The 13,659-nt window shown below is 37.1% G+C and overlaps 1 protein-coding gene across 2 annotated transcripts in view; it reads left to right on the plus strand.

The window, feature by feature from the left end:
- Positions 1-12,105, plus strand: part of LOC144976725 (uncharacterized) — an 18,278-nt gene extending 6,173 nt beyond the window's left edge. For both annotated transcript variants that reach the window (XM_078921090.1, XM_078921091.1), the window contains 5 exons: positions 1,608-1,796; positions 2,300-2,374; positions 7,826-7,888; positions 8,551-8,739; positions 11,217-12,105. In XM_078921090.1, coding sequence (XP_078777216.1) covers positions 1,608-1,796; positions 2,300-2,374; positions 7,826-7,888; positions 8,551-8,739; positions 11,217-11,431 — 731 coding nt within the window. In that variant the 3' untranslated portion in view covers positions 11,432-12,105. The remainder of the gene's footprint in view (positions 1-1,607; positions 1,797-2,299; positions 2,375-7,825; positions 7,889-8,550; positions 8,740-11,216) is intronic.
- The last annotated feature ends 1,554 nt before the right edge of the window (positions 12,106-13,659 follow it).

The following is a 13,659-nucleotide window of genomic DNA, read 5'->3' on the forward strand; positions in this document are numbered from 1 at the left end:
AAGAGCGTGTAGGTAACGATTGTTATGTTACCAAGAGCTCTCACTTCCCGCTTTTGGTGAAGCCAAGCATCTTCCGTCTTCTACTCGTATTTTCTTCATTGTATCAGTAAGCCTAGCGCGCATGATACACGCGGAGCACACCCACCTCGCTGTCTCGCCTGGCACGCGACAATAGCATTGCGGTTAAGAGAAGTGAGAGCTCTTGGTAACTACGTTACCCTACACACTCTTTGCTACTACTACTACTACTACTACTACTACTACTACTACTACTACTACTACTACTACTACTACTACTACTACTACTACTACTACTACTACTACTACTACTACTACTACTACTACTACTACTACTACTACTACTACTACTACTACTATAACTAATTCTATTTCTCATCATCATCACCATTGCCTTTTTCAACATGGGACAGGGTATAGGCCACAGACAAACGGTTTCCATCCTTCTCTATCCTGAGCTAACTTTTTTTTTTATCTCGTTCCATGTCTTATCACTTCTCTGTATATCAACTTCTTTAATTCTTCTCCATGTTCCTCGTGGCCTTCCCCTTGATCTTCTGCCCTGAAGGTTCCAGTCCAATACTTTCTTTGTTATTGTGGAGTCATTCTTTCTCAATGGGTGTCCAATCCACCTCCATTGTCTTCTTCCTATTTCCTCTCCCACTGGTTTCTACTGTGTTCTTTTTCATACTTCTTCATTTTTAATTATATCCATCCATTTTATTCTGAATAGCTTATGCATCCACCTATTTACGAAAATGTGTACCCTCCTTATATATCCTGTGGAGATATCTTAAGTTCTCCAAACTCTGTTCAATTATGTTAATGCAGCCTGTGCCTTTCCTATCCGTGCTTTCACATCTGCTTCCGTGGCTCCACCCTTCTCAATTATACTCTCGAGTAGCAGAAAGTGTCTATATCTTCAAGTTCCTGATCCTTTACTTTGATCTGCTCCCGTTGACGCGTAGCTACCCTTAATACCTTTAACTTTGCAGGGTGAATTCTTAGACCAATTGATTCCTCGAGGCTGTTTATAATTGTGGTCTTTGCTTGCATCTGGTCCTGGGTGTGGGACAAAAGAGCCAGATCATCTGGGGGAACATAATTTAATTTTTAATTCTGTTTCCGGTTGATTTGGTAATTAAACGAATGTGTGGCTAGATTGAATAGGGAGATAGATAAAAAGACACTTAGACTATAAATACTATTTAACTATATAGATAGATAGATAGATAGATAGATAGATAGATAGATAGATAGATAGATAAATAGATAGATAGATAGATAGATAGATAGATAGATAGATAGATAGATAGATAGATAGATAGATATATAGATAGATAGATAGATAGATAGATAGATAAATAGATAGATAGATAGATAGATAGATAGATAGATAGATAGATAGATAGATAGATAGATAGATAGATAGATAGATAGATACGAGAAGATAGATGTATAGAATTAAGAGAAGGTTAGATAGATAGAAACAATATAAAACAAAAAGGAGAATAACCATTAATTCATTATAAATGAATAAACCATTTACCTATATTTACCCCCCAAATATTGATTAATTGTCATTTCAGATGTCTTAAGTGAGACTACTCCCAATGGAGACCAAACAGGAGACCATAATTCTCACTGTGGAAATCAGATCGATATCGAGTCCGTTAAAAAACAAATGGAACATATTCGTGAGCTCCAGGCCAAAACAGATTATCTAGAAAAACTACTTTCAACTCAACAAAGTCAAATTTGGCAACAAGCTGAAACAGGTAAGAACGCACGGTTACAGACAGCCCTTTGCATGGGGGTCCTGATTGTTCAGTGGGTAGAGTTCTTGATTCGCACACAAAGGGACTGAGATTGATACCGAGGAAATTGATTTTTTTTTCTTCTTCAGAACCCCTGTCTCGCCAGCAGTGATTGGATTGTTGGGTCTGTTAGATCTGGAGAAAATACGTTGCGATGGACTAGCGTCCTATATAAAGGGTAGCAAGCAATAACTAAGACGTTTCACTCTATATAAACCGTGAGCCCAATGGCTATGAATGACTACTTACCGACAGCCTTTTCCATACAATAGTATATCAAAACACAAGTTTCAATGGTACGAGTAACGTTGTGGGCGAATTAGAATAAGAGGTGAGGATAATAATTCGAATACATATACTCGTGTATATATTATTATATATATATATATATATATATATATATATATATATATATATATATATATATAATTAGAATCATATTAATCTTCTAATTTTGTTTTCAGTATCGACAAAAATTAAAATATTGGAAGAGATGGAAAACAATAACAGTCAAACTTTCAAGGAATCTGTGGACAAAGGTAATACATCAAAATGTAACAGAACATAATATAACATATTTGCTATTTGCTGATGAACCGTAGATGTCACTAGTGTACAACAATGTCTTTGGGTAATAGAGGGTTGTCTCAAAAATGATGTCAAAGAACCTATACCTAACTATGTGGTCTAGTGGTATGACACTCGCTTTCGGATCGGAATGTCCTGGGTTCGAGCCTCGATCGGCGCATAGTTGAGTCCTTGGAGAAGGTTCTTTACTCACATTCTCTCACCGTACTCAGGTGTCAAAAGAGTACCTAGTCGTTAACAGCGTTGTCTCTGATCGAAATAAATTGTAATATCTCCTAACTGGCACCATGTTAAATGTTACTGTTGGCCAGGGACCCCTTGTAAAGCGCTTTGAGCACATTTAGTAGATATTGCGCTATACAAAAGCGCATTTTTTAAAACTCAAAGATCTCAACAAATATGCATGAAGCGGTGCCAGACAAAACAAGAAAAAAAAATACAAGAGAAAACTATCGCAAAAAATCAGTCTTCCTCGACTGAGGGAATTTGAAGACAAAATTTTGGGATGGTTTTTATTTTCTTGTATTTTTCTTTCTTGCCTTGTCCGGCATCGCTTCATACACATTTGGTGAGATCTTTGAGTTAGGCATAGATAGCTCGAAGATGATGTTTTTTTTTTTGTTTTTTTTTTTTTTTTTTTGCCATCCGCGTTTATGAGTACTTCTCACTAAACTGTATTAACCAGACTATAAACCGTCAAGGTTACACACAGTTTTGTGTGTTGGCCAGTTTTACTTCCTGATGGCAATGAGGTGAACTTCTTAGCCAAGTGCATACTATCTATAGATAGTATGCAGATGACGTCACTCAGGTCTTTGTTATTGTTTTTTGCCATCCGCGTTTATGAGTAATGCTCACTGAACTGTATTAACCCGACTATAAACGTTCATGGTTACACATAGTTTTGTGTGTTGGTCCGTTATACTTCCGGATGGCAATGTTATGAGCTTCTTAGCCAAGCGCATACTATCTATAGGTTCTTTGGTTCTGGTTGTCACGCAATCGCTAATTCATTCGATGTTTTGATGTGTTTTCCTTTTTACCACCCATAACATTAGAAGATTAGAATTTTACAACACCACCCCCCCCCCCCCCCCCCTGTTTTATATATAGATAGTTCGAAGATGACGTCACTCAGGCCTTTGTTTTTGTTTTTGCCATCAGCGTTTGTGAGTTATTCTCACTAAACTGTATCAACCAGACTATAAAAGTTCATGGTTACACAGAGTTTGTGTGTTGGTCCGTTATACTTCCGGATGGCAATGTTGTGAACTCCTTGGCCAAGCGCATTCTATATATACACTATAGATAGAATGCGCTTGGCCAAGGAGTTCACAACATTGCCATCCGGAAGTATAACGGACCAACACACAAACTCTGTGTAACCATGAACTTTTATAGTCTGGTTAATACAGTTTAGTGAGAACAACTCACAAACGCGGATGGCAAAAACAATAACAAAGGCCTGAGTAACGTCATCTTCTATCTATATTGTGAGCGAATTTTAGTAAACAGTGAAGAGGATGGAATACATATTTGTAACCCATCGTCTCAACACGATACTATGTCTGAACGAACAATATGCTTAAAAGTCTAATTTAGTGTTAAACTGGTTAAAAGTATAAATTGTTGGCATTCGCACCCTAAAATAAATATGGTATCCATTCTCCTCAATATATCGTGTAAACTCAACACACAAGTCTGATATTTCTGGCTATAAATTCAATTTTCAACATCTTAACTAACCCAGTTTTGACTTAACACAGTTTTGAGGCGAAGGGTCACATTTAATCTGCAGCTACGACGTGTCCCATCTCACTTTTTTGTGATGAAATAAATTTCTCAATGCCACCCGTAAATCCCAAGATTTAACCCGTGGTGCAGACGATAAGAAACACATAGTTTTTCTGGTTTTTTTTAATACGGTAAATCTACTATTTTATGATGGAAGACAGCATCCTCGACTTTAATAGGTCATTAATAAGCTAAATTTTGAACCAGTTGTTTCTCCAATTAGAAAATAATTAGTATTTTCTAGTGCAATCGAAACATCAAGATAAATTACAACATCAGACGGTTTAACCGAGCCAAAGAGTGTGATCGTGAATTTTGAAACGGACTATAGAAAGTAGGTTGTAATGGAGACGAGACCAGCTGGAATTATCATTGGTGAAAAAAGTGGTCTGGTTCACTGAAGCACACTTGAGCTTGAGCTTTTATATAGTGCAATATTCACTAAACGTGCTCAAAGCGCTTTTCAAGGGGTCCCTGGCTTACGGCAACACGTAACATGTAGTTGTTGGACGTGACATGACGCCTGTTAGTCGAAATTACAATTTTTGTGACCTGATGATTATTCCTTTAGTTAATATAAGTATTTGTGCGCGCATTTGTTTGTGTGTGTGTGTGTGTGTGTGTGTGTGTGTGTGTGTGTGTGTGAGGACCCTTGGAAAGTCAAAACGATATAAATCATTTTGTTATCTGTTGATCACCTGGTTTATTTGACATTTCGACTCTTTTTGTTCGAGGAGGATGAAAGCTTCCTTTCCCGCCAAAAGCATTGCCTCCTATCTAAACGACGGGCGAGATTAAAACTCTTTCGAGTTCACTCTCATTGAAAATCGAACAAATTTGTTCGATTTTCCATGCATATGAACTCGAGAGAGTTTAAGCGTAAACAGAAAGAAGAAGAAACGATATCTATCTAGATAGTCTCAGTCGATAAAACTCCCATGAGATCCATTGTTGAACTCATTTCAATAACCTTTTACTTGCGGACAGAACATGTCAATTGTATTTCTCTCCCGCCTTTCTGAATTTTAATGCTTTTATTGTTTTTGTTATTGACTGAAGAAGGGTCTTGAACCCAATAAATTCCGTATTTGGGAATAATATGTTCTTTTTCAAAGCTGTATTATTCATTTTTGTTCACAGTCCACCTTCTAGCAACTTCCTTAGACTTCAGCAAACTCCCTGTAAAGCGCTGTGAGCACATTTAGTGAATGTTAACTCACTCAACGCTAACACCGACTATATCCGTAGTTTACCAGGGTTACTTTTTTTTACTCCATGCCATAGAATTAAACGAATGAGAATACGTACGAAGCCTAAAAAGTGTCCACCAATGAAAGCATTCAGCGCCATTATATCTTGGGCTGGGAATGTAACCATTACCATTCATTCGGTCTCTATGTCAACATAACGACAAAAGAAAATCAACAAACAATATCAAAATCCACAATAAAATGGTTCAGAACTGTTGCGTATATTTATGCCACAATGAAGTTGTCAAAAAATGAAGTTAGAGAATGTGTGTAATCATGTATTATAATAACCTATAATGTGTTTTCCAACCACCACATCATCACTGTCACTACTACTACAACCACCATTACCACTTCATCACTACCACAATTACTACAACCACCACCACTGCATCATTATCACTACCACTACACCACCACCACATCATCATCACCACTACAACGACCACCACTCCATCATCATCACTACCACTACTACTACACTATCACTACCACCACTATTACAACCACCACCACCACATCATCATCACGACCACTACAACTGCAACAACAACCACCACCACATCATCATCACCACCTCTACTACTACAACCACCACCACAATATCATCACTAACACTACTACTACAACCACCAGCACCACATCATTATCACTGCCACTACTACTACACCACCACCAGCACATCATCATAACTACCACTACTACTACAACGACCACAACTACATCGTCATCACTACCACTACTACTGCAACCACCACCACCACATCATCATCACTACCTCAACTACTACAACCACCACCACAATATCATCACTACCACTACTACTACAACCACCACAACCACATCGTCATAACGACCACTACTACTACTACAACCACCACCACCACCACCATATCATTACCATTACCACTACTACTACTACAACCACCACAACCACATCGTCATCACTACCACTACTACTGCAACCACCACCACCATATCATCACCATTACAACTACTACTACAACCACCACCACCACATCATCATCACGACCACAACTACTACAACAACCACCACATCATCACCACGACCACAACTACTACAACCACCACCACATCATCATCACTATCACTACTACTACAACTACAACCACCACCACATTATCATCACTACCACTACTACTGCAACCACCACCACCGTATCATCATCATTGAAATATTATTTTTTTTAATTGAGCTTTATATGGTGCAATATCTACTAAATTTGCTCAAAGCGCTTTACAAGGGGTCCCTGGTCAACATTTAACATGTACGACGGGACATGACGCCTCTTAGGCGTTATTACAATTTTTCGGACAAAGACAACTCTGTTAACGGCCAGGTACTCATTTTACACCTGAGTACGGTGAGAGAATGTGAGTAAAGAGCCTTTTCCAAGGACTCAACTATGCGCCGAGCGCGAGGCTCGAACACAGGACCTTACGATCCGAAAGCGAGGGTCATACTACTAGACCACATAGCCGCATCATTACCACTAGTACTACAAAACCACCACCACCACATCATCATCACGACCACTACTACTACAACCACCACCACCACCACCATATCATTACCACTACTACTACAACTACAACCACCACCACATCATCATCACTACCACTACTACTACAACTACAATCATCACCACCACCACATCATCATCACTATTACTACTACAACTACAACCACCACCAACACATCATCTTCACCACCACCAGTACTACAATCACTACCATTTAAGGTTTTGGAGCTTCACTTCATTTGAAATAAGGAAATTTCGGAATTGTATTTGGCATTGTGTTTATATATCAGAATGTTGTGTGGTTTTGACCGTGAAGATAACCATAAGAAGTCACATTTATATCATTTTAGAGACATCGTTTTGAATAATTTTGAGTTAAACGAGCGAGCAGGAAGTTATTTTCTTAGATTTCATGAACGGCCGATCAGCGCTTGTTTACTATAGTAACGCGATTCCCAGCCCATGTCTCAATGGCGGATATTTTTCTCATCGAGGCCGCTGGTTGGTTAGCCAATAAGAGCACCGTACGGTTTCCAATTGGGTAAATTCCTTGCTCCATGCATATTTCTTACATTTTTCTGAGACAAATTATAGGCGTAGTATCAAAGCTAATGTTTTTAGTTTTTACATGTTAATGGTAGTTGAATAAAACTTTCTTTGTACATGCATGCTCATTTTTGATACATTTTTTTCCAATTTTGAAAAGTAGCAAAATTCTCTAGGATTGAGTGAATTAAGCTGTATAAAAGTTCAAGTATCTTTTTTAAAGGAACTCTGTATTAGTTTTTAATTCGTTCCCCCCCCCCCCTCTTCAGTAATGAAAGACAATGGAAACATCCAGAAACAACTAGTCCGTGTTCAAGATTTTATGGATAAAGGTATGTCAAATATTGTTATAAATAAAATTGAAATTTCTTCACAACCATAAGAAATATGGAGTCGAAGTTTATCTCGGTTCCTGTAGCATGACATTACAATAGCGATTGCACGCTACCCCTTGGAGAAAACGCTTGTCTATTAATAAACTACTACTTTTAGCAAGATCTAACAAATCCAACCACCCAATCAATTGATGAAAGGATAGCGTGAAGAGATAGGGATACATACAAGACAGATCAACTTCACACCAATAAATAGCCGTCCTTTTACTCGAGAAGTGGATGGTCTTTTATTACTCATCTCTGCGGGGTGAACACGATCTTCATGATTTATTCTTTATAATATATATTTTAATCTAATGTAAACAATCAGCATCATCATCATGATTATCATCATCATCATCACCATCATCATCATCATCATCATCATCATCATCATCATCATCATCATCACCATCATCATCATCATCATCATCATCTTCATCATCATTATCATCATCATTATCATCATCATCATCATCATCATCACCATCATCATCATCTTCATCATCATCATCAACCATTCATTCATTCATTCATAAATCTATCACAATGACCATCTTTAACAATATACCAAAAAAAAGTAAATATATAATAAATAAGTAAATGAATTTATATTCCAGAAAATTCTCTGATTGCCTTCAGTTATGCCTACAACGACACTACCAGGTTTCAGTCGGAAGGAACGCTACACTTCAATGAGCCAATCCTAAACCTGGGAGGGGCGTACAACCCTAAAACAGGAAAATTTATAGCCCCGATGGATGGACTTTACGTGTTTCACATCGCCATCAGGACTTACCACAATGGCGGTAAGATTGACCTTTTGTCTCATTGTAAATGTATGGATGTGTGTAGAAAGTAGATAAGTTTGATGGTTGGAAGTGTATGTGTGTATGAGTGTGTGTGTGTGTGAGAGAGAGAGAGAGAGAGAGAGAGAGAGAGAGAGAGAGAGAGCGGGACGGATTGGGAAGTGTATATTAATATATATATATATATATATATATATATATATATATATATATATATATATATTATATATATAAATATGTATATATATATATATATATATATATATATATATCATCATCATCATCATCACCATCATCATTATTATCACCATTATTACCATCATCATCATCATCATCATCACCTTCATTATCATCATCATCATAAAAAATAACCGGAAAAATTTAGAGGCCTGCAGCCGCCAGACCAGAAATTATACAAGTCTGAAATTTTACTACATTGAAACTCAATTAATCAACTTTCAAAAAATACAAAAACATGTTGAAATATTTAAATTCCACGATTATCTTAATAACCACACCGCAAAAATGCCATATCGAAGATTTTGGCGCAATTCTCAAACTTTGATATGATCTTTCAATCCCTCATTTTGCTTCATGACAGATCCGTCGCATTATTTTCCATGATCCAATTTATTTTCTATTGCCTTGATTAGCCAGTCGATCCCATGCATTTTGAAATGACTCTTTTAACTCACTCAACCATAACACCGACTATATCCGTAGTTTATCCTTGTTATTTTACCCCATGCCTATTTATTACATTTTTATGAGACAAATTATAGGCATTGTATCAAAGTTAATGTTTTTAGTTTATACATGTTAATGGTTGTTGAATAAAACTATCTATCTTCATGCTCATTTTCAATGCATTTTTTTTCCAATTTCGAAAAGTAGCAAAAATCTCTAGGATTGAGTGAGTTAACGTTGTTATGTCTAAACTGTTGTACTATCCTTCTGTAGTCCATGAATTTCAAGTAAGGGTATATTGAAGACTAGTCAGCTTTGCCAGTACGGAACATAATGTATCATTGTTAGAAGCAAAAACATTATTCCAGAGTTTTCACCCGATCGGACATTTGTTTTTCAACTTATCGCGGCAACTTCTTGTAATTTACAGTAGTAACACTGCACTGCTGAAACAAAACGCAAGTTTTGAAACTTCTGATATCGTAATTTTTATACGAGTTTAGTATACTCTCATGGTTTCTATACCAATAAAGCACTTCTATTAAAATTGGCAAGAATTGGATTCAATAGTCCGATATCACGTCGCCCAGCAATGGCGACCATCGTGGTTCTAAACAAAGATAATCTGTACTTTTTATTCTTCATGCTGGCTTGAAGTTTTCATATGTCTTGTGATCAGAATGTGTAAAAGTCAAAACATGATCAGATTTATAATGTTTTTTTTTTATAATTCTGGATACGCTTTTATGCTCGTCGGAGAAATATTTCATAAGGGCGTCCGCTATTGTTCCGATAGTTTAGAGCCAGTTACTAAGTTACGTGCGTCATTACGACGGAAGTGACGTTACGACTGTTGAAGCGTATTAACTTAAGATTTTGATCTTCTTGCTTGTAAATTTTCGGATATTTTTGGTTTCTACTTCGTACTGAAATAACGTTGTAATTTTTTCAGTTTTTCTTTCTCGCACCCTACATATAAATATATACACAAAGACACACACACACACACTCACACACACACACAAACAAACACACACACAGAGAGAGAGAGAGAGAGAGAGAGAGAGAGAGAGAGAGAGAGAGAGAGAGAGAGAGAGAGAGGGGGGGTATGGAAATAAAGACATAGAGAAAGAGAGGTTTGAATGGACTGATGTTGATAAATAAGCTTCTTCTTCTTTTTCTTCTTTTTCTTCTTCTTCTTCTTCTTATTATTATTATTATTATTATTACTATTATTATTATTATTATTATTATTATTATTTATTATTATTATTATTATTATTTATTATTATTATTATTATTATATATTATTTTTTTATTATTATTATTATTATTATTATTATATATTATTATTATTATTATTATTATTATTATTATTATTATTATTATTATTATTATTATTATTATTATATATTATCATTATTATTATTATTATTATTATTATTATTATTATTATTATCATTATTATTATTATTATAGCACTCGCTTCACAAACAAAGGGGCCGACATCGATTTCCATTTGAAGTCGAGATTGTTTTTGAGAGGAGTGGTCACAAACGATTTACCTTGCCTTAATTCTCTCAGCGCACAGGAGGCGCATCAGGCCTGAACAGTTTCCCTTCATTTGCTCCTATCTCTTTCTTGCTCGCTGCCAGGAGTTGCCAAATATGCCAAAATGATTTCTTTCCCTCTCATTCGCCATTCTACTCTGTTACTTTTGGGCGTCCCTTTCTCCTTAAGACTGACTGCCATGACTTTTTTTCCGACAAAATCTTTTTTTTTTCTTTCAGTTTGGACCAACGTCCACTTGACGGTGAATGATAAATTCGTAGCATCGATTCACGCTATTGACAATTACAGCTCGGACCAATCGTCAACCAGCACAGTGGTGGTTATGAAGAAAGGAGACGTGTTACGGCCTGTTGTTTGGGGCCCAGGCAATCAGTACATTTTCCATAACGATTATTTCAGCCTGTTAACTGGGTACTTATTGAGACCGCTTTAGGTTCTCTCATCAATGTTAGCGGTTTAGCTCTCTCCTTGTCGACATTCTCAAACATTTTGGATTCAAATTTAAAAGCATTATGAACACGCTAAATATTGATGCTATGTGTTTAGCTAAGATACACATAACAGCCGGAAACAACGCATCAGCACACAAAACTGTGTTTAACTGTTTATAGTCTGTCTGATTGACAGAATAAATTGATTGGGATCTTATCATGAAAATGGCTGAAAAAAAAAACAATAACAAAGCTGAGTGGCACCAATTTCGTTCCTTCTATAATTCTGTAGAGCATAACAAGCTTATAACAAATAACACCACGTTCTTGTAGATTCCAATATTCATTTTTTTTAATGTGTGATTTATAAGACAAATCTGAATAAGAAAATGGTTGTTTACATCAGTCGTAACGAATGTGATGATTTTCATACAGTTGATAAGGAGAGGGGAGAGGGATTTTCACGTATATGATGTCCGAAGTCAAATGTACATTATCTAGAAGAAGTTGAAGGCTGGTTTAGCCCTATCAAGTGGCCGGTCACCAAGTTTACATTTACTGATCACAGCATCGACCAATTATTTTCTTTCTTTTTCCTGCCGTTTCCCTATTTTTGATGTGTTAAAATGTTTGTTTTTTCTGCCAATAATTATCTTATTAAAAATGACACGACTCATGTGTGTGTGTTTCTTTTTTTAAATTTCTAAATTAGGAAGGAAGGGTCGATTGTCATTGAACTTCCACCAGAGGGCCAAGGGGCTAGATGGTCCAGTGGATTAGACATTGCACTTCCACCAGGGGTTCAAGGGTCCATGTAGTCCAGTGGATTAGACATTGCACTTCCACTTGGGGGTCAAGGGGCCAGGTAGTCCAGTGGATTAGACATTGCAATTCCACCAGGGGTTCAAGGGGCCAGGTAGTCCAGTGGATTAGACATTGAACTTCCACTAGTGGGACAAGGGGCCAGATGGTCCAGTAGATTAGACATTGCACTTCCACCAGGGAGCAGATGATCGAGTAGATTAGACATTGCACTTCGTTTTGTTTGTTTTGTTTTTGAGGGGTTTACGGCGCTTATAACACATTAAGGTCATATCAGCGCCAGTGAATAGGAAGGCATTGGGACAGTAAAAAGTTCTAGAATTATAATTAAAGCACCCAAGAAAAGGTAAGACAAAGGGGGATTGATTCAAATAGGAAACAGATGTAAATTCCAACAGAACACTATCAATGTACTTGTTTGAGATCACCTAAAAGTCTCATCCAGACACAAGCACAGATCCCCACTAAGAGGAATACACTCAAATGTTTTACAAATCATATATAATATAAAGAAAACAATACAGTGCGTAACAGAGAAATGATTTACAAGGAAAAAAATATCATCTCCTAAAACTAACCATTCATTTGACTGTTTTCCTCTCAGCCAGGGTATCCGACAGGGCCAAGACAAAACCAAGCAATCTCATTCCAAGACAAATACAATTGGAAAACAGACAGGGGGGGGGGGGGTAGAAGAGGTCAGATGGTCCAGAGGATAAGACATCGCACTTCCACCAGGGGGTCAAGAGGTCAGATGGTCGAGTGGATTAGGCATTGCACTTCCACCAAGGGGTCAAAGGGCCACGTAGTCGAGTGTATTAGACATTTCACTTCCACCAAGACGGTCCAGTGGATTAGACATTGCACTTCCACCAAGGGGTTAAGTTGCCAGACGGTCCAGTGGATTAGATATTGCACTTCCACCAAGGGGTTAAGTTGCCAGACGGTCCAGTGGATTAGACATTGTTGTTTTTGTTTTTGTTTTTAAGGGTTTTACGGCGCTTGCATCACATTAAGGTCATATCAGCGCCAGTAAAAAGGAAGAAAATGGGATAGTAAAAAGTTCTAGAATTACAATTAAAGAAACCAAGAGAAAGTAAGACAAAGGGGGAACTAGGAACAAATAGGGATCAGATGTAGATTCCAAGAGCATACCTTCAATGTACTTAGTTTGAGATCACCTATAAGTCTCATCCGGACACAAGCACAAAATCCAACAAGGAGGAATACACTCAAATGCTTACATTATACATTAAAAATAAATAAGATAATACATGACAAGAGAGATGATTTACAAGGAAAAAAATATCATCTCCCAAAAAAATATCTATGCATTTGACTGTTTCCCTCCCAGCTAGGACTCCGGCCAGGGCCAAGACAAAACCAAGTAATCTCATTCCAAGACAAA

This window comes from Berghia stephanieae, chromosome 7, assembly GCF_034508935.2.
Source record: "Berghia stephanieae isolate SIO BIC M18660-M18661 chromosome 7, UCSD_Bste_1.3, whole genome shotgun sequence".
NCBI lineage: Eukaryota > Metazoa > Mollusca > Gastropoda > Nudibranchia > Aeolidiidae > Berghia > Berghia stephanieae.